Consider the following 20,000-nt stretch of genomic DNA (forward strand, 5'->3'; position numbering starts at 1 on the left):
AAACACTACTCCCAATGAATAAAATGTTGACCTGTATCTGTGTTGCCTATGCTGTGTTCCCACTGCCCCAAGTGGCAGACATCGTTTTAGTTACTGCAGGTTTAAGGAAGACGACTGACCTGCTGGGAAAGTTTTGTTGCTATTGAGAGACAGGCAGCTCCGTCCAGCGTGTGCCTGGTGTAATCGATGGCAGGGCACTGTGGCGCAGTAGCACACCACACACACACATAACTTTCGGTTTTACTTTGCGCAGAGACACATCCTGCTTAGGACTCCTACGTAAGAGGACAAACAGTCAGCTTAAACCCTTAACCCTCATGTTGTCCTCGGTCAAAATGACCCTTTTTCTTATATCAATCGTCCCAATTGTAATTCCCCAAAATAACATGATTGATTCCAATGCTCTTTGGCAAGTACGAATCTCTATTTTTCGTTAATTTTCGGGGCGTCTTATTCAACTTTATAGCATTTGAAAAACAACATTGAAGTGTTGTTGAAATGTGTTGAGTAAAAGTTGACATATTCCAGTCTGTGATTTTCCACCAACATCCTTCCTTTAATTTTAGTCTAAAATTCCTAATTCTGCTTTCCAACTCAAACATTAGTATATTCCTATAAATGAGGTTTTATTGACCATAAATTTAAAAATAACTGTAAAACTTAAATTAATAATTAGTGTTTACGTATTGTTGGAACTATAAAAAAAAGTGACAAAGCGTCCAAAGTGATGAAAAAGGACAAAAAAAAACTTAGGAAAAAGTTAAAAACATCGATAAAAGCGTCAACAAAGTGTTGATATTCCATTTAATGGGAAGACACCACAGGGTTATTGTCACACATGTGAGCCTTGAGTGAACCACGGTCCCGACTCACCTCTTTGGGGGTCTTGTGGGCGGCACATAAAAAGATCCACTGCTCCGTGCGGGTCATCTGGGTGCAGGTGTCCTGGGTGGCACTCACTCTAGAGGAGGGAGACCAGGATCACTACGCTGACGTTACGTTTGGTACAACGTCAAACTGAACATACCTTTAAACCCCTTCACAAGGAAGGACCTCCCTGTTCATATAACGCTTTTATCATCCCGATATTGGACATGATACCTTGGATTATAGCAAATTTGATTCAATCTACAAACGCTGACATGTCCCTATGTGCTCAAGAAGTGGCGATGATTTTGGTGAATGTTCCTTTTACAAAGAGGTAAAACAACGGCTCTTTTTTCCAAAATGGGTGTTCCTTTAAAACTTCGAATTGCATCTTATTCAGATCTTTGCTTTCGTACAAGACCGAGATCAAGTCCTTAACCCTCATGTTGTCTCCGGGTCCAATTGATCCATTTTCATATCAGTGTTCTTTTTAATTCCCCAAAATAACATGACTGATTCCACACAACGCTCTTTGGCAAGTACACATCTCTACTTTCATTATTTTGGGGCGTCTTATTCAATTTTTATAGCATTGAAGAAAAACTGAAGTGGTTTGACATTGTAAAGTTGACATATTCCAGTCGGTGATTATCCATCAACATCCATTCCTTTCATTTTAGTCGAAATAATTCCATTTCCTGATTTTACAGCTCAAACATTAGGTTGAATTTCCTATGAACGATAGTTGACCATATATTCCAAAAATAACTGTAAAACAAAAGGTAATAAGTTAGTGTTACATATTGAAAATGTCAAAAGAATGACAATGGAAAAAGCGTCAAGTGTTGATACAAGTTTGGGGTTTTTAAATCGATAAAAAGTGTTTAATTTCGATTATGATGGGAAGACAGGGTTAATTTAAGCAACCTTAAAAAATCAGTAATAATAATAATAAAGTTAGTCCATCTGGTGAGTTTGATCCTTACCTGCAGTTTCACGGCGAGTCCGTTGAGCTCCAGGCGAACTGCCTGCAGAACAGGAGCACGACAACTGAGTGCTAGCAACATACGTGTTTCTTTTATTATGTTGATGTTTTAATCTATGTGCCCAAAGTATTTTGGGTTAAACCTTCTCAACATACCTGAGGTGTTCATACTTCCACACTCCTCGTCCTGACCCTCCGAGGCTCCAGGATTTTGTCGATATGGAGCAATCTGATCTAATGTTCTGCTGAATATACTGAAAGAGAACAAAACACAACATATTTACACCCACAGCACACATGTCCTTCACACCCACACACCACCGTCCTTCTCACACACACCACACACACACACACACACACACACACACACACACACACACACCGTCCTTCACACACACACACACGTCCTTCACACACAAACATGTCCTTCACACACACACACACACACACCTCCTACACACACCACACACAACACACACACACACACCCACACAGACAGACAACAGACAGACAGACAGACAGACACACACAGACACACACACACACCTGTTGGACAGCAGGGTGCTGTCCATCTCCTCCAATGATTCATCCGGCCAGTTGTAGAAGTCCTATACACGGAGGGAGGATATATTTTAGTCTACACTCGAAGTGGACATTGTAGCATAAAAATGCTAACTACATAGCTGTCATCTGACGTTAACCGACAACCCTAACGTCATAATAACACACGACAAACGGCATATGTCGGCAGAGAAGCTAACGCTGTGTAGCTGGAGTCTAGAGTTTGGTCACAAGCAAAGCTCTGCTCTGAGAATATTGTGTTGTCAAAGTAAAGAGCCATTCGGATTTCTACATTATTACCAGCTGCGAAGCTAACATGACGCTAGCTAGCTAGTTAAATAACGTCCGCCGGGGTGCGACTGCTTCCTGCATCAGCTAGAGAGCCTTTACGCTAGGTGATAAGTTAGCCATGGTTGACAATATATTGTGCGAACTTCATTTAACAAATTGGCTGTCTGATTATCCAAGCAACAATGATTATCCCAGGGGGGCTCCGAAATTTAGAGCAATCCCCCATTTAAGTTAACGCTACTCCAGGAACTAGACGGACGCCATAGCTAACGTTAGCTAGGTCAGGCCCTTCTTCCTCGCTGTATGTTGTCTGCGACCTAAGATGTCGCCTAAAAACGGAATAAACACCGCGATGTTAACGAGACATGATCGCGGGAGTCGTGCGTGGACTTTCGCCGTGATGGTTACGTGTTCCTGCCGGGGAAAACGCACCTTAGCCTTGGTTCCAGGCCGATCCTCCTGAGAACTGCAGTACCCTCCGCCATGCCCATCTCGACAGAATACCCGGATGTTCGTCAGCCACTGTGTTGTAGCGGCGGACTGGGATATGAGATGTGGATCGATATGGATCGATATGGATCGATATGGATCGATATGGAGCTCTCGATATGACGTTACAGTCTGATATGAGCACGGTGAAAAGATATTAGTGAGATTGAGACTCGATATTGAATATTATTAAAGTCCATTTCCGCCAATTTGATAGAAAAAAAGATCCTGTACGTCATTTTTGATGAAAAGTTTCTCAAAATAATGATTTAAAAACATAAATAATGACAGTCTCTCTGATTAGATACCAAGTCATTATTTTCAGATGTAGATACTAAATCTTTATTTGAAGAAAGTTTCTCTTTATTTTACCAATCTATGTCGTTATTTTTGAGATAGTAGACTAAATCATTAATTTGAAACGTTTCTTACTATAACTGACTTGCGGGATATTTTTCTTTTCATCACAGTACTTCTTTAAATAATTGTTCATTTCTTATACTGACTCGCATTATCTGCTTTTGTATTTTTAGCTGTTTTTTACTGCTCTTTAATGTTTAATTTCTTATACTGCTAACTATATAATTTTTCTTTTAATTATTTTTATGTAAAGCACTTTGAATTTGCCCTTTTGCTGAAATGTGAAAGACAAATAAAGCTGCCCTGCCTTGCCTTCATTTAAAATGTGACTTAGTAAAAGTATGTGTAGGCTAGGCCTGTAATAAGGAAAATGTACTAAACCCTCATGTTGTCCTTGGGTCAAATTGACCCATTTTCCTATATCAATCTTCTTTTTAACTACCGGATATAACTGATTGATTCCACACAACGCTCTACAAAGTACAAATCTCTACTTTCATTCATTTTGGAGTGTCTTATTCACTTGTATAGTTTAAGAAAAGTAAAAGCAAAAAGAAATTGAAGTGTTGTTGAAATAGTGTTGAGTAAAAGTTGACATATTCCAGTCTGTGATTATCCATCAACATCCATTCCTTTAATTTTAGTCTCAATAATTCCTAATTTCTGCTTTTCTAACTCAAACATTAGGTATAATTTCCTATAAAGGAGGTTTATTGACCATAAATTCCTCAAAAATAACTGTAAAACTAAAGTTAATAAGTTAGCGTCACGTAGTGTTAAACGTAAAAAAAAAAGTGACAAACGTTGAAAAAAGTGTTGCAGAAAGGGGGAAAAAAAACTTAAAAAGTTAAAAACATTACTAAAAATCATCAAGAAAATTGTTGATTTTCAATTTTGACGGGAAGACAACACAAGGTTAAGTATTCAAAGTAAAGCGAAAGTACTCATGCAGAAAACTGTCCCCTGCGGTATACAATAATAATATATATATCATTATATTATTATTATTACTCAGTCATTAATGTAAAGCAGGATTTTACTGCTGCAGGTGCTTGAGCTGGAGCTCATTTTAAACTATGAAGTACAGTACTTGAGTAAATAAATGCAAATAGTGATAGAGTGTTTTTACTTCCAAACAGTATTGTACTTTTTCTTATGCATTGTAATTCCCCTGTGTAATGAGATAATGACTAATAATGATAATGAAAAATGATAATGAGATTCTGCTACATGAATACTGCTTCAACATGATCAGTAAATCATTAACATAACACACACATTACAGTACAGGAAAGCCATTTATAACAGGTATTGTTGGATTATATACCTCACTCAAATACATTTTAAATATAAGTATTTACAGTATATACTTATATTTGGTGCTGTAACACTGCAATTTTGAAATTTGGGAACAATAAAGTCTATCAAATCTTTCTTACATACTCTGTTATATATGTATATCATATGATACCTATACTATTATTTTTATATTTGATGTTATATTTTTATATTACTGTACTATAAAGTATATTGCTGTATATTCCCCTAGCTTTGTGATGAGTTAAAACAGAATATTAATCCCACACTGGTGAAGTTACTGTGCTACAGCAACTCAAAAGAAGAAGAAAAATGACACAAACACACATTAAATTAACAGAAGTAGGCCTATTATAAGAAATGGAATTAGTTATAAAACAAACCTATTTACACTGTAAACACCGTTACATAAACAGACATCATATAAACACAGAGTGGAAGACTTGATGGGTTTAACCCAACTGTTTTGCATTTTTACTTCATTTTGGACCAGTATAATTACCATATGTGTCTAAAATGTTGAAAAAGCTAAAGCAGGTGATAAATAAATAACTCCCAAAAAGTCTACACTACAGTAATTAGATCTGAGATAAGCAATTTCGTTTTCCATTCAGTCGCCTTAGGTTGTGCTCATGTTTCTCTGATTTTTGCATCATATTCTTTTATATTATTACTTTTCTACGTTAGACCAGACACAGCACCACTTCTTATAAATTAGTCTGGTGTACACTGGTAACATGACTTGCTTTTGTCTCCATATGCTCTTGTTTAGGGTCTATTTATGTTCTTATTTTAGTTTTATACAGCGCTTATTTGTTTTAGTTTCTCTATTTATCTGGATTTACCACAGTGCTCATGCTGCTGCAACAGCTGTATTTCCCTTCTGTGGATCAATAAGTTTCTTACTTTGGTCATTTATGTCCATAAATTGACAACATTTAAATATGGTTTGAGTGCATTTTATTTGTATGTTAGTACTAGAATATAATCAGTAGTACAGCATTAACAATCCTCTTTACAAAAATCAAATTGTCATCACATTTGCACTATTTCTCATAGCAGAAATTTAGCTTAAAACTGTGGTCAGCCTTTAGTTTAAATTCTTTTTTAAATTAGAAAGATTAAGTGAGATCAAATGGGTTTATCTCGCACTAAATCCCCAGATTGAATTTGGTCACGTGCTCCTCTTGTGTTTGAGGTTGTTTTCTCTTAAGTGTTAAGAGTAGTAAAAGGACCAAGATCCATTCCCTGCAGATGGCTGTGAGATACAGTCAGGGGCTACAGAAAAAGCTCACTTTAGCATATTTAAATTACAAGTTCACTCAATATAAACTGCTAAAAAAAAAATCCAGAAATCATGAGACAAAAATCAACACTTCACCTTTATTCTTGTTACCAAACGTGATTAGAATTATTTACAATTGCAATAGAAAAAAAGGAAAAGAAACAGACAAGAAAGAAGCAACGTAATTCCTTCTCTCCCGGTATGGATGACAGGATCTACAGCAACAACAAAAATGAAGACTCATTCCACGTATTTACCGAGGATATCTCCATCCCGGAACAGGAAATAGTCCTAGAGGATAGAAAGACAAAATGACACAAGGAAGGTAGAAGAGGAAACCTCTTAAAGCAGGGGTCTTCAACGTTTTCCAGGCCAAGGACCCCCAAACTGATGGCGAGATGGAGCGGGGACCCCCTAATTATATATATATTGTATAACATTGTGTTATATCAAACTGGTCCTATAGTGCCGTGTGTGCATTGATGACTGAAAGACATCTTCTGCTTCCATTTATCTGTTTACTACAGTGTGTTGAGTTCATGTTAATGTGGATTTAAAGACATTTCAATTAGTGGAAAAAATTACAGGGGGGGGGGGGGATATAAAAAAAAGTCTAATCAACCAAAGCTTTCGCAACCCTCATGCAGTACCTCCGTGGACCCCCTGTTGAAGACCCCTGTCTTAAATGATTCAGATGAAAAGCTACTGCACCTTGTCGTCCAGGCTGACTTTAGTCCCACCGTACTCGGGTAGGAGGACCTTCTCTCCAACCTTCACGCTGACTGGCAGCACGTTCCCTTTCTAGAAGAAGAAACACATTCAAATGTTACCCTTACAGCTTAATACTATAAATACTATAATACTCTACATTCCTCATACTGACTGAAGTCATGAAATGGTGCATTTATGACACTCCAATTCGTACGCCATTATCAGCGTTATGAAGACTCATGCTCGCTTTTTAGCGTGCATCTCAACGCCGTTTGGCCTCCATTGACTTACGTTATCTGCGTGTGAATTTATGCCGTAGCGAGTAGTGTGAAAACGGCTGAATGGGTCGGGTAAAACACAGGACTTTCAGCCAGGAGGGCAGGGATCGTGTCCCGCGCGTTGCGTTTCATAAATTCTATCTATCGCTTTCTTCTTTTCCTGAAACACGTTCTCGCGTTATCACGGCAAGTGGCGTGCATGTGTGTGTGTGTGTGTGTGTGTGTGTACGCCCGCTGTGTTCAGCTTAGACATACTCTAATTGCCGGCAGATAACAGCACTTGGCTTAACCCTCATGTTGTCCTCAGGTCAAATTTGACCCATTTTCAGTTTTTTCCAATCACAAAAAAATTGGCCTTTGAAATAAAATGAAAATGTCATCATTAGAAATATCAAAAAACTTTGGAAAAAACATTAAAAACCCACGACAAAAAAGTGACAGAAATGTCAGAAAATGCGATAACTTTCTTCATGGTCGACGTAAAGACAACACAAGGGTTAAGAAAGTTGGCGTGTGTGTTTACGCGACGTCATGATGCCATGTTGCCTCGTAGCAGATGTGCCAATATCTACTATATCTACAGAAAAAGAGCTCCATTACCCAGGGGCGAAGCACAAAACCCTGGGCCCTGTAGAAAGGGATTCTCTGTGGGCCCCTCCCCACATCCACAGCTATTCATTGGAGCATCTTTTTGGGCCCTCAGCCCCCCGTTCCACCCCAGTCCGACACCCCTGCCCTACCAGTCCGAGGTAATCTTACCTGGTTGACAGAGCCGGGACCTACGGCCACCACCGTGGCCTGCAGCACTTTGCCTTGAGCCTTCTCTGGCAGCATGATGCCGCCCTTCGTTACCGTCTCCGCGACCAAGCGCTCCACCAGCACCCGGTCGAACAAGGGGAGGAATTTCCTGAAGGCCTGTCAGCGACCAAAAAGAGGAAAATATCAGCAAATACAATCAATTATATTTAGGGGTGAGCGGCGGTGTGAGCATCACATAAAAGGCTTATATACTCCTCCAATGTTGCACAACTAGACTTTATCCTTCATAGATCAGCATTCTCTACCGCACCTGAAGGCAGCTTCACTTCAGGGTGAACGAGAACAGAACGCTACCACCACCCAACACTGAAGAATATAATAAAACTAGAGGGAGGCAGGGCGATGCAGCCCGATCCGGTTGGGGAGAGTTCTAGCCCGACCAGGCTCCTCTCTTCACCCTGTCTCTCCTAGTTATGCTGTAGTAGTTTTACACAGCTGGGGACTGAGCTCCTCTCTCCTCTATCTTCCTATCTTTCCATTTATGTGCATCCATGTCCCAGAAATGCTTGTTACTAACCTAGCTCCTAACCTAGTAACTAACCCACTTACTTACCAAGCTACTAACCTAGTTACTAACCTAGCTCTGGGGAGTCCTTATGTTCTTTTTTCCCCAGCATGTTCCCTTGGATCAGGGAGGCTCCAAACTCAGGGTAGCAGCTGTCGCCATGGTCCCGCTACACGTTCTGCGGTGCCATGTTCATCTGCTACGCTCTGTGGGGCCCAGCTACGCCCTGCTACATCCAGCTACGTCCTGCTACGTCCAGCTACGCCCTGCTACATCCAGCTACGCCCTGCTACGCCCTGCTACATCCTGCTTTGTCCTGCTACACTCTGCTACGTCCTGCTACGCCATGCTACGTCCTGCTACGCCCTGCTACGTCCTGCTACGTCCAGCTACGCCCTGCTACATCCAGCTACGCCCTGCTACGTCCAGCTACGCCCTGCTACATCCAGCTACGCCCTGCTACGTCCTGCTACGTCCAGCTACGCCCTGCTACATCCAGCTACGCCCTGCTACATCCAGCTACGTCCAGCTACGCCCTGCTACGCCCTGCTACATCCTGCTTTGTCCTGCTACACTCTGCTACGTCCTGCTACGTCCAGCTACGTCCAGCTACGCCCTGCTACATCCTGCTTTGTCCTGCTACACTCTGCTACGTCCTGCTACGCCTTGTAATGCCCACAGTGTCCTGCTATGCCATGAGCTACTATGAACTGCTACAAACTACTAATTTTTTCTATTTTTGTTATTTCCACTCTTTATTCTAACCCCAACCGGCCCGTCAGACACCGCCTACCAAGAGCCTGGGTCTGACCGAGGTTTCTGCCTAAAAGGAAGTTTTTCCTCTCCACTGTGGCCCTGTTGCTGCTCTGGAGGAAACCACTAGAACTGTTGGGACCTTGTAAATTCTGGAGTGTGGTCTAGACCTGGTCTATCTGTAAAGGGTCTCCAGATAACTCTGGTTATGAATTGATACTATCAATAAATTGAATTGAAATTTATTTGAAGACTTTATTTGCTGCAAGAACTCAATGATACCACAAGGGGGCTGTCTTGAGTCTTGTGTTCCACAAGCACAAGACCGTGGACCCTGGACCACATTGAATTTAAAGTGTTTTGCAACAAGCACATGCTGATGAAATACAACTCTGTGATTTCTATGTGCAGCCTGATAGCAAAGCACACGGTTTGACAACTCTAACTGAACCACACGCTCAGGGTTCAGTTAAATTGTTTAAAGATACAAAAAAAGCCTGGTTAAAATACAGAAATGATTAATCAGCGGTTCTGGCTGATCTGTTTGGAAAGAGGGGGAGAGGTAAAGAGAGTAGGAGGAGGAGGAGGAGGAGGAAGGGCGAGGGGGGAGGGGAGAGTCTACAGAGAGCTTCATTACAGACTGTGCCTCAACAATGAATTAGAAGTTTCTCCACAGAGGCAACCGTTGTAAAGTCAATTATTACAAAATTCGAGCGTAACCAAAGTCAGCTTTTATTCATCATGTTTAACCCTCGTGTTGTCTTCCCATCGACCTGCAACTTTGGGTTTTTCTGGGCCGAAATTTTGACAATTTGAAGTTTTTTTTGTCCTACACTTTTCGTCAGTGTTTTTGTAGATTCTTTTTCCAATTATTTTGTCACTTTTATTAAGTTTTTGTAGTTCGTTTTTAACAAGTTTTTTTCTCACATTTACCAATTTTTTAATCACTTCTTTTTAACAAGTTTTGTCACCTTTGGCGATTTTTCCTATTTTTGTTTGGTCACCTTTTTTCAGCGTTTAAAAAACAAAAAAAATGTTTTTGTTGAATTTTCCTGCTTTTTTAAAACGTTTTTCATTCTTTGGTCATAGTTCGGATAAAATAAAAAGGTGGAAAGGCCCAGAATAATCATTTTTTAAACGGGTTTTTGACCCCGAGGACAACAGGAGGGTTAAATAGTTGAGGAAAAGAACAAGTAACAAGCAGCGGCTGAATGAGGGAGGACACGACCTCCAACCCCCGCCGCCGGCATGTCTGGGAGCAGCAGATGCACGAGCGACCTTGGGTGAAGGTCGTTTTGGGAACGAGGGGGTGGTGGGGGTGGGTGGGGTAAAGGGGGGGGGGGGTTAAGGACAGTTTGTTGAACGATCAGTCAAAGAGGGTAGAGCTGCATGGTCATTGTGACAGTTTAACCTGGGGGGGGGGGGGGGGGAGACAAGGATAAAATACTTCTTAAGCCAATGTTGAATCATTGGGATATTTTTGGGAAATCGGCCCCAGCTGCAGTTACAAACACACCTTGAACTGTGATAAAAAGCCTGGACCGGTGAGGAAAACGTCCTCCAGGTTTCTAACATGAACTTCTCCAGTTTTCCAGAAGGTTCCCTCTGCAGTGTTTTATCAGGTTGCATAAGATGGGTTTAACTGCCAGATAATTATCAAACCAGTGTTTCACCATAATTATATCAATGAGGGTTATATATACACACACTATTGAGCACCACAAACTGCAGGTTTTTTAAATTGTTTCATTTAAAAGCTGCACATTATAACATTAAGAGGAGTTTTTTGTTGCAAGATATACGTAAAGAACAGGCCGCTACTAGGGCTTTTTTTTTTAAACCCCCTTTATATATATTGCTATTATATATTCACTGCACAATTTTTAGTGGTACTGTTCTGTAAGAGTCCAAATTCCTCACAACATCACAACAATAAAACCAGGATATTTTACAAACCATCATGTATTAGCATGTACGGTTTATTAGCACAGATACATTACTATAGAAAGGCTGCTATGTCAAGAAGGCTGGGTTTAATAAAAAATATTCTCCAATTCAAATCGATTGTTCCTTTGTTTAAGTGAAATGGAATTATCTCACACGTTAGTCCTGTTAAGTAAAAACTTAACAGGACTAACGTGTGTGTGTGTGTGTGTGTGTGTGTGTGTCCGTTTAAACAGTTATTAGATTTGCTTTTTGCTTGTACAACTTACAGCAGAAGCTCTCTGAGAATCTCTGTTGTAGCCAAGCAACATGTCAATTATGAAATGTCATTAACCCCCTCGATGTTGAAGTGTTAACGAATCTGGACCTTGTGATTTGTAAATTAAATTGATTTGGGATATTAAAGTCGATACATATTCAGCTTACTGTCACAGAGGGGAGAGGAAACTAGAAGATAATCTAAGAGATATCTATCTATCTATCTATCTATCTATCTATCTCTATATCTATCTCTCTATCTATCTCTCTATCTATCTCTCTATCTATCTATCTCTCTATCTATCTATCTATCGTTATATCTTTCTACCCCTTACTGTATATTCTACTACTTCTAGACGTAGACTTCTCTTTATTGATCTTTGTGGGATGACTCCCGTGAGGAAATTAAAAAGTTCCAGCAGCAGTTTTAGCAAGAAAAAAAGAAATAAAAAAATAGATAAAAAAACAGTTTAAAGACAGCAAAATAATAATAATAATAATAATAATAATAATAACAGTCGTCAAATAAACAAAGAAAAGACCATAAATTATGTTATAACTACGTTTATTCTATATTTTACTGTTGGTTATTCCGTATAATGCTGTTTATTGCACCTGTGAGTTAATGGTAAACAGCACATCGTTGTCTCAGTACTTTTGGTCTGTGATGATAATAAAGCTGGATGTCTAGTCTAACCTAGTCTAACCTAGTCTAGACTAACCTAGTCTAGACTAGTCTAACCTAGTCTAACCTAGTCTAACCTAGTCTAGACTAACCTAGTCTAGACTAACCTAGTCTAGACTAGTCTAGTCTAACCTAGTCTAACCTAGTCTAACCTAGTCTAGACTAGTCTAACCTAGTCTAGACTAACCTAGTCTAGACTAGTCTAGTCTAACCTAGTCTAACCTAGTCTAGACTAACCTAGTCTAGACTAGTCTAGTCTAACCTAGTCTAGTCTAACCTAGTCTAACCTAGTCTAGACTAACCTAGTCTAGACTAGTCTAGTCTAACCTAGTCTAACCTAGTCTAGACTAACCTAGTCTAGACTAGTCTAGACTAACCTAGTCTAGACTAGTCTAGACTAACCTAGTCTAGACTAGTCTAGTCTAACCTAGTCTAGACTAGTCTAGTCTAACCTAGTCTAGTCTAGTCTAACCTAGTCTAGTCTAATCTAACCTAGTCTAACCTAGTCTAGTCTAGTCTAACCTAGTCTAGACTAGTCTAACCTAGTCTAGACTAGTCTAACCTAGTCTAGACTAGTCTAACCTAGTCTAGACTAGTCTAACCTAGTCTAGACTAGTCTAACCTAGTCTAGTCTAACCTAGTCTAGTCTAACCTAGTCTAGACTAGTCTAGTCTAACCTAGTCTAGACTAGTCTAGTCTAACCTAGTCTAATCTAACCTAGTCTAACCTAGTCTAATCTAACCTAGTCTAATCTAACCTAGTCTAGTCTAACCTAGTCTAACCTAGTCTAATCTAACCTAGTCTAGTCTAACCTAGTCTAGTCTAACCTAGTCTAGTCTAGTCTAACCTAGTCTAGACTAGTCTAACCTAGTCTAATCTAACCTAGTCTAATCTAACCTAGTCTAATCTAACCTAGTCTAGTCTAACCTAGTCTAACCTAGTCTAGTCTAACCTAGTCTAGTCTAACCTAGTCTAGTCTAACCTAGTCTAGTCTAACCTGTAGCGTGCACTGAGAGGCCGTGAGGTCACAGTCCACGCACCGGAAGCAGGAAATGGTTTAAACGAGCACGCGACTCATGTTTCTCACTGACCAAGGGCACGCGGAGTGCAACATGACAGATTCCTCTAACTAACATGTTATAATAACAGGACAGTTTAAAAGACGATTACACCCAATCAGTGTGAATGATGGTCTGTCTGTTCAATCACGGACACTTCATCCATTCATCCATCCATCCACATGTGCCTGCTGCTCCAGGAATGAATGAATGAATGAATGGATGGATGAATGAATGTCAGGATTAGTTGCATGGTAACCAACCGTTGTACTATTACATTTTCTCCACAGGATCCCAGGTCTCGCGCTAAATGATCCCATGTGTTATTAGGCGTCAGCTGACAGTCAGTTGTAACTTTAGCTGCGCGTGCACACGTCTAATTAACGCACGTGTGTCTCCTCTGAGGTGTTACAGTGTGTGATGAACATAAACGTGGCTGTGTTGGGCAAATGTTTCCGTCTCACCTGGCTGTTAAAGCGCGTGACCTTGTGATCCGATGTTAAGAGTTAGCTTACACAACATCAGCTAGCTACATGCTAACGACCACGTAGCAGCCCGCTGCTTTATCCTGTATTTTAATATAAATCCGTCTGTGGTTTTAATTATAAATACCGACAGTTTTGGGACAAAGTACCTTACCATTTGTGGACGTGTGAGAGGTCTGGTAGTCGACGTGAAGCAGCTGCACCCCGGTTTCTTCTTGATCTGACACACAGTGGAGAGGGGGGGGGATCTCTGCTGCTCTCTCCACGTGAAATATCCCACGCATGCGCAGTACCTGCTCGGAACTCTGGGGCAGATTCTTCACCTTCCAGAATATTCTAGAACACCTCACGGAAAGCGAAAAACCCGTTTTACCTTCACAAATGTTACTTAATGAGGTTCACGTGCGTTGTGAAACTGCTTTTGAAGAGGTTTCTCTCTTATTCGGACATTTCGAGGCAGAGCAATGTTGCGCAATGTCCCCTTTGACCCTTTTTTTTTTCCTCCAATTGCGCACAAGAACATTCTGGAAACGCCCGCCCCGGAACGAGCATAGACAACCATTCTGACTTACTTCTAGCTCAAATTGTGATTAAGTGTACGTGTAACTTAAGCGATAAGTAATAAGTGCTTAAAGTATCGACAGCTTAAGTACTCTATGCAGAAGACAGGAAAAATAAAATAAAACATCTAAATCAGGTTTCTAGACAAGTCCTGTCGTTATTCATGTTTAGGGGCGCGCCGGTAAGTCACCCGGATGTGATAGGCCATGTGCAGGAGCTCTCCACACGGCTCGTCCTTTTAGCTCCAGGATCACTCCGTCTCGCGGACCTGCACCCAGTCGCAGCTACACGCCTCTTACCTTACCCCCCAGGTGAGTGCAACATGTCCACGTGCGTGTGTGTGTCATGTATTGATTATTAATTAGCGAGGCTAATTAATGTTGTGAGAGATGCTTTTTAAAACGCGGGTTTATTGCAGATTGTAGATTTTGCTCTCGTGCTGAGAGGTAACGTAACAGTAACGTAAGCCTTAAATATGCACAGGTGACATAATGCTCGTACCTGAAAGGACACACGCGCTGAACACTTACTACCACAGCTCTTTAAGACACACGTTTACTTTAGTTGGGTAATAATTGCTGTGTAGCCCGGATGTTCTCGTGTCTGACATGATGAAACCTTGCCTTTATTTCCCCCCCACCCCCCCCTTATGCCGTGCACAATGTGACCGGCAGTGCACGAGCTGTCTTATTAACATGGGCCGACATTAGTCGTCAGTTACACAAATATTAAGCAATCATTGGCTCCGACAGTGTGATGGTCCCTCATTATGGTCAGGCTGAGCTCGAGCGTGGATGGCGAGGCACTTCTGCGCATGTCTGTCTTTAACAATTTGACCTTGTGACGCACGACCTGAAGAGCACACGTGCGGGGGTAACCAGGAAGTGTTTTTTGGGGTAAATAAGTTTCATAACCAGTTACGATCAAGGCCAAAATAAACACACGTCTGAGCCATTAATACTATTAAAAAAAATAAATGTAAGCATGTTTCCCATGTAGGAAAACGTGTCATTTGCCTGCAGTTAAGTACAGTTTTGAGGTACTTTGCTTGGATATTTAAAATGTATTTTACATTACATCTCAGAGGGAAATATTGTACCTTTTGCTCCACTACATTTGTCTGGTGGCTTTAGTTACTTTTCAGATTTTAATCCCCTCCGGGTCTTATAAGTGGATCAGTTGCAAAACTCATCACCACAAAGCTGGAAACCTGACCCCGTGAAGAGTTTAAAAACCTTAGAGAGATACGTGCTTCTCGGTAAAGGGTCTCCAGATAACTCTCGTTATGAATTGGTACGATAAATAAACTTGAATTGAATTACCTTTCGTCTCCTTGGACTCGAGAAGATGGTGCATTCCTGTAGATTGAACTACCCAGCAGCATATGAAGGAGTTAAAATAAGAACAACCTTGAACATCTACAGCAGGAAAATGCAACATACACATGGATGCAGCAGGAATATGAATCCAGAAATGTAAATGTATTTTATTTATGTAGCACTTTACAACAACCGACAAGTGAACCAAAGTGCTTCACAACACATAAAACCACAGATTTAAAACAACATTACACTACTAACAAAAATTACAATAATGAATGAGAAAAGTAAGAAAAGATAAAAAAACAACAACAACAACACAATCAATACAAATTTTGGACACCTCTGGTTCATCGGTGATCGTCGGTCTCAGACGTGCTGCTTAACTTTCCCTCTTCCTTTCTTCCTTTCTTCCTACAGAGATGTTTCGTCTACCCACCATCATGAAGCAGGTGAGGCCCGTGTGCAGGGCGCTGGCGCCTCACCTCACACGAGCCTACGCCAAGGATGTGAAGTTTGGAGCGGACGCTCGCGCCCTGATGCTGCAGGGGGTGGACCTCCTGGCTGACGCCGTGGCGGTCACCATGGGCCCAAAGGTAATCTGTGATGTGTAGGATTAAACCTACTGGCTGGGCCGGTATTATTCATATTAGACCGTGAATAATACGGCACGGAGCTCCCAGGTCTGAAGAGTGAAGCCAGTGTGGAAGTGCCTCACACCTGCATTCTGCCTAATTTGATGCTGATGTTTCTTTAGTGAATTATGGTTTGAATAGACTAAGCAGGCGATGCTTTAGGGGCGTGGCTAGAGACGCTCAGCCATGCTAACCGTGGCACTGTGTACATTAAAATAGCCCTGAACTTGTTTTTGGGTGTTTGCGTTTTCATCTTAAACTTTGACCCTCTCACTGTGTGTTTTTCACTTAAATTGGAAAATTTGTAGTCGCCTAAAAGTGTCTTGTTCCGCCAACCAAGCTAGCGAGTGTTAGCTGGTAATTTAAAGTAAAGGCTGCTGATTTTCTGTCCTGCCGTTGATGAACAGCACCGTTGCCCCGAGAGCTGGCAGAAACGCCGCTGTATGACTCTCCCGCTGGTTTGAAAATCAGCAGGTTATTTATTACTTATTAGCGTTTAGCTTCGTGCAACACCGTTGAAACAATAGATGACGTCGTCCTCCTCAGCTCGTCCGTTCAAGAGAAACTGCTTTGGCTCAGCGAAAGGCTTCAAAACAGCAGTCCACAAACCAGAGGACAACGTCACTGCTGCTGCGTCCATTAGTTATCACGATCTATGGTTATCACGATCTATGGTTATCACGATCTATGATTATCACAATCTATGGTTATCACGATCTATGGTTATCACGATCTATGGTTATCACGATCTATGGTTATCACGATCTATGGTTATCACGATCTATGGTTATCACGATCTATGGTTATCACAATCTATGGTTATCACAATCTATGGTTATCACAATCTATGGTTATCACAATCTATGGTTATCACAATCTATGGTTATCACAATCTATGGTTATCACAATCTATGGTTATCACAATCTATGGTTATCACAATCTATGGTTATCACAATCTATGGTTATCACAATCTATGGTTATCACAATCTATGGTTAACACGATCTATGGTTATCACGATCTATGGTTATTACTCGCTTGGCCCAAGGTTGCAGGCCCCTTTACCTCACCACTTAAAATTGAGTGTTTTAAGTCTCGTCTTAACCCGTTTGTGCCGGATGCTTCGCGACGACACATCTACCGCCGGTTACTGCGTTGCGCAACTCTGACCCTCCCGCCGGCTGCTGCGTGGCGCAGCATGTTGTATTCGTCGGTCTTTCCATGACGCGTGCGGCAGAGAACGCACTGTCATTGGTTCAAATACACAGGAGGCGGGTCTTGTTGGCTATTTAAAGCCATGTGACCACCAAAATGTACCGTAGTTTGCTGAAAATCACGTCAATCAACCAGACAAACATGTGCGTTTGTTTATGAATGTTTGAGAGACGAGCGAGGACACGGCTCCGACAGAGGAGGTGGTCGATTATGATGAAGATGATGATGATGAAGACCTCCTCCCTCCCAAACTCCTCCCTATCTTCCACCTCAACGTCCCCGCCCTCGCTGTCTAACTCCTCCTCTGTCGGAGCCGTTTTCTCGCTCGTCTCTCAAACATTCATAAACAAACGCACATGTACGTCTGGTTGATTGACGTGATTTTCAGCCAACTACGGTACATTTTGGTGGTCACGTGGCCAACAAGACCCGTAACCGGCGGTAGATGTGTCGTCGCGAAGCATCCGGCGCAAACGGGTTAAGACACCTTTTTTATTCTTTGGCTTTTAACTCCGTGTGAGTTGTGTGGTCCTCTGATGGCTCTTATTTTATTGTATTTTAGTGTTTTATTCATTTTATCTATTTAAAACCCGATGCTCTTATTTTGTTTTTACAATATTTTACATTAATTGTTTTGTATGTTTGAGGTTTCTGTGCAGCACTTTGGTAGTAACCTTGTGTTTTTGTAAAATGTGCTATACAAATAAAGTGTATTGGACTTCCTGTCTCCGTTCCAGGGTCGCAACGTCATCATCGAGCAGAGCTGGGGCAGCCCCAAGGTCACCAAGGACGGCGTGACGGTGGCCAAGAGCATCGACCTGAAGGACAAGTACAAGAACATCGGCGCCAAGCTGGTGCAGGACGTGGCCAACAACACCAACGAGGAGGCCGGCGACGGCACCACCACCGCCACGGTGCTGGCCCGCGCCATCGCCAAGGAGGGCTTCGACACCATCAGCAAGGGCGCCAACCCCGTGGAGATCCGCCGGGGGGTCATGATGGCCGTGGAAACCGTCATCAGGGAGCTGAAGAACCTCTCCAAGCCCGTCACGACCCCCGAGGAGATCGCACAGGTAAACGGGGTTGAGTGTTGAGTTCATGGAAACGACGAGTCGGTACGCAGCGGTGGAATTTAACTAAGAAGATGGATGGATGGATGGATGGATGGATGGATGGATAGATGGATAGATGGATAGATGGATAGATGGATATTGATCCCAAAAAATGGGAAATTACAGTGTTACAGCAGCACACAAAATATACATACATACAATATACATGAAATAATAATAATAACAAAATATAAGAAGAAATATTTAAATATATACAAGATGGGAAAAACAAAATGTGCAACGGTTTAAGTATGTTAAAATGTAAGTACATTTACTCAAGTACAGTGTAACCAACATATTAATAAAGCAGTAATCCAAAGACATAATTTAACATTGTAAGACATTTTACTGCACAACGACTACTTTCAAAGCTACATTTTACAAATTTCTCCCGTCTGGCGGTGAAGTTGTACATGACGACCAACCAACTGAATGAGTTTCTAGCCCCTCTCAATATGTTCAATTCAATTTTATTTATAGTATCAATTCATAACAAGAGTTATCTGGAGACCCTTTACAGATAGAGCAGGTCTAGACCAGATAGAGCAGGTCTAGACCAGATAGAGAAGGTCTAGACCACACTCCAGAATTTACAAGGACCCAACAGGTCTAGTAGTTTCCTCCAGAGCAGCAACAGGGCCCCAGTGGAGAGGAAAAACTCCTTTTAGGAAGAAACCTTAGTCAGACCCAGATCCAGGCCCAGATCCAGGCCCAGACCCAGGCCCAGACTCTTGGTAGGCGGTGTCTGACGGGCCGGGTCATTCCGAGCGTGTTTGAACTTCTACGGGGACCGAACCCTAAACCAGCTCTCAGTAGCTCCATCTTAGAGCTCTTTGTAGCTCCATCTTAGAGCTCTTTGTAGCTCCATCTTAGAGCTCTTAGTAGCTCCATCTTAGAGCTCTTAGTGGCTCCATCTTAGAGCTCTTAGTAGCTCCATCTTAGAGCTCTTTGTAGCTCCATCTTAGAGCTCTTTGTAGCTCCATCTTAGAGCTCTTAGTAGCTCCATCTTAGAGCTCTTAGTGGCTCCATCTTAGAGCTCTTAGTGGCTCCATCTTAGAGCTCTCAGTAGCTCCATCTTAGAGCTCTTTGTAGCTCCATCTTAGAGCTCTTAGTAGCTCCATCTTAGAGCTCTTAGTAGCTCCATCTTAGAGCTCTTAGTGGCTCCATCTTAGAGCTCTTAGTGGCTCCATCTTAGAGCTCTTAGTGGCTCCATCTTAGAGCTCTTAGTGGCTCCATCTTAGAGCTCTTAGTGGCTCCATCTTAGAGCTCTTAGTAGCTCCATCTTAGAGCTCTTAGTAGCTCCATCTTAGAGCTCTTAGTAGCTCCATCTTAGAGCTCTTAGTATTTCCATCTTAGAGCTCTTAGTATTTCCATCTTAGAGCTCTCAGTAGCTCCATCTTAGAGCTCTCAGTAGCTCCATCTTAGAGCTCTTAGTAGCTCCATCTTAGAGCTCTTAGTGGCTCCATCTTAGAGCTCTTAGTAGCTCCATCTTAGAGCTCTTAGTAGC

General features: G+C 41.6%; 2 protein-coding genes and 1 pseudogene across 3 annotated transcripts in view; 1 reads left to right on the plus strand and 2 right to left on the minus strand.

Moving 5' to 3' along the window:
- Positions 1-119: 119 nt before the first annotated feature.
- On the minus strand, positions 120-3,251 carry LOC116678974 (MOB-like protein phocein; annotated as a pseudogene).
- A 2,979-nt stretch (positions 3,252-6,230) lies between these two features.
- On the minus strand, positions 6,231-14,015 carry LOC116678979 (10 kDa heat shock protein, mitochondrial). The gene is made up of 4 exons (XM_032508716.1): positions 13,806-14,015; positions 7,904-8,059; positions 6,867-6,956; positions 6,231-6,446 (listed from the first exon to the last, which is right to left on the minus strand). The coding sequence occupies exons 1-4, from the start codon at positions 13,806-13,808 to the stop codon at positions 6,396-6,398; spliced, it is 300 nt and encodes a 99-aa protein (XP_032364607.1). The 5' UTR covers positions 13,809-14,015; the 3' UTR covers positions 6,231-6,395.
- A 388-nt stretch (positions 14,016-14,403) lies between these two features.
- LOC116678976 (60 kDa heat shock protein, mitochondrial) overlaps positions 14,404-20,000 on the plus strand; it is a 14,097-nt gene continuing 8,500 nt past the window's right edge. Inside the window, exons 1-3 of one of the 2 annotated variants that reach the window (XM_032508714.1) lie at positions 14,404-14,523; positions 15,952-16,127; positions 18,119-18,454. In XM_032508714.1, coding sequence (XP_032364605.1) covers positions 15,954-16,127; positions 18,119-18,454 — 510 coding nt within the window. In that variant the 5' untranslated portion in view covers positions 14,404-14,523; positions 15,952-15,953. Of the gene's footprint in view, positions 14,524-15,946; positions 16,128-18,118; positions 18,455-20,000 lie in introns of both variants that reach the window. The other variant, XM_032508715.1, reaches the window with a different exon arrangement.

This window comes from Etheostoma spectabile, unplaced genomic scaffold (genome assembly GCF_008692095.1).
Source record: "Etheostoma spectabile isolate EspeVRDwgs_2016 unplaced genomic scaffold, UIUC_Espe_1.0 scaffold00009003, whole genome shotgun sequence".
Taxonomy (NCBI): Eukaryota; Metazoa; Chordata; class Actinopteri; order Perciformes; family Percidae; genus Etheostoma; species Etheostoma spectabile.

Excerpts from the sequence above, each read along its gene's own strand:
- LOC116678979 (XM_032508716.1), bottom strand. Across the intron at positions 6,957-7,903 it reads GTCCCGGCTCTGTCAACCAG|AAAGGGAACGTGCTGCCAGT; the intron begins GTAAGATTACCT and ends TTCTTCTTCTAG. Across the intron at positions 6,447-6,866 it reads AAGTCAGCCTGGACGACAAG|GACTATTTCCTGTTCCGGGA; the intron begins GTGCAGTAGCTT and ends TCTATCCTCTAG.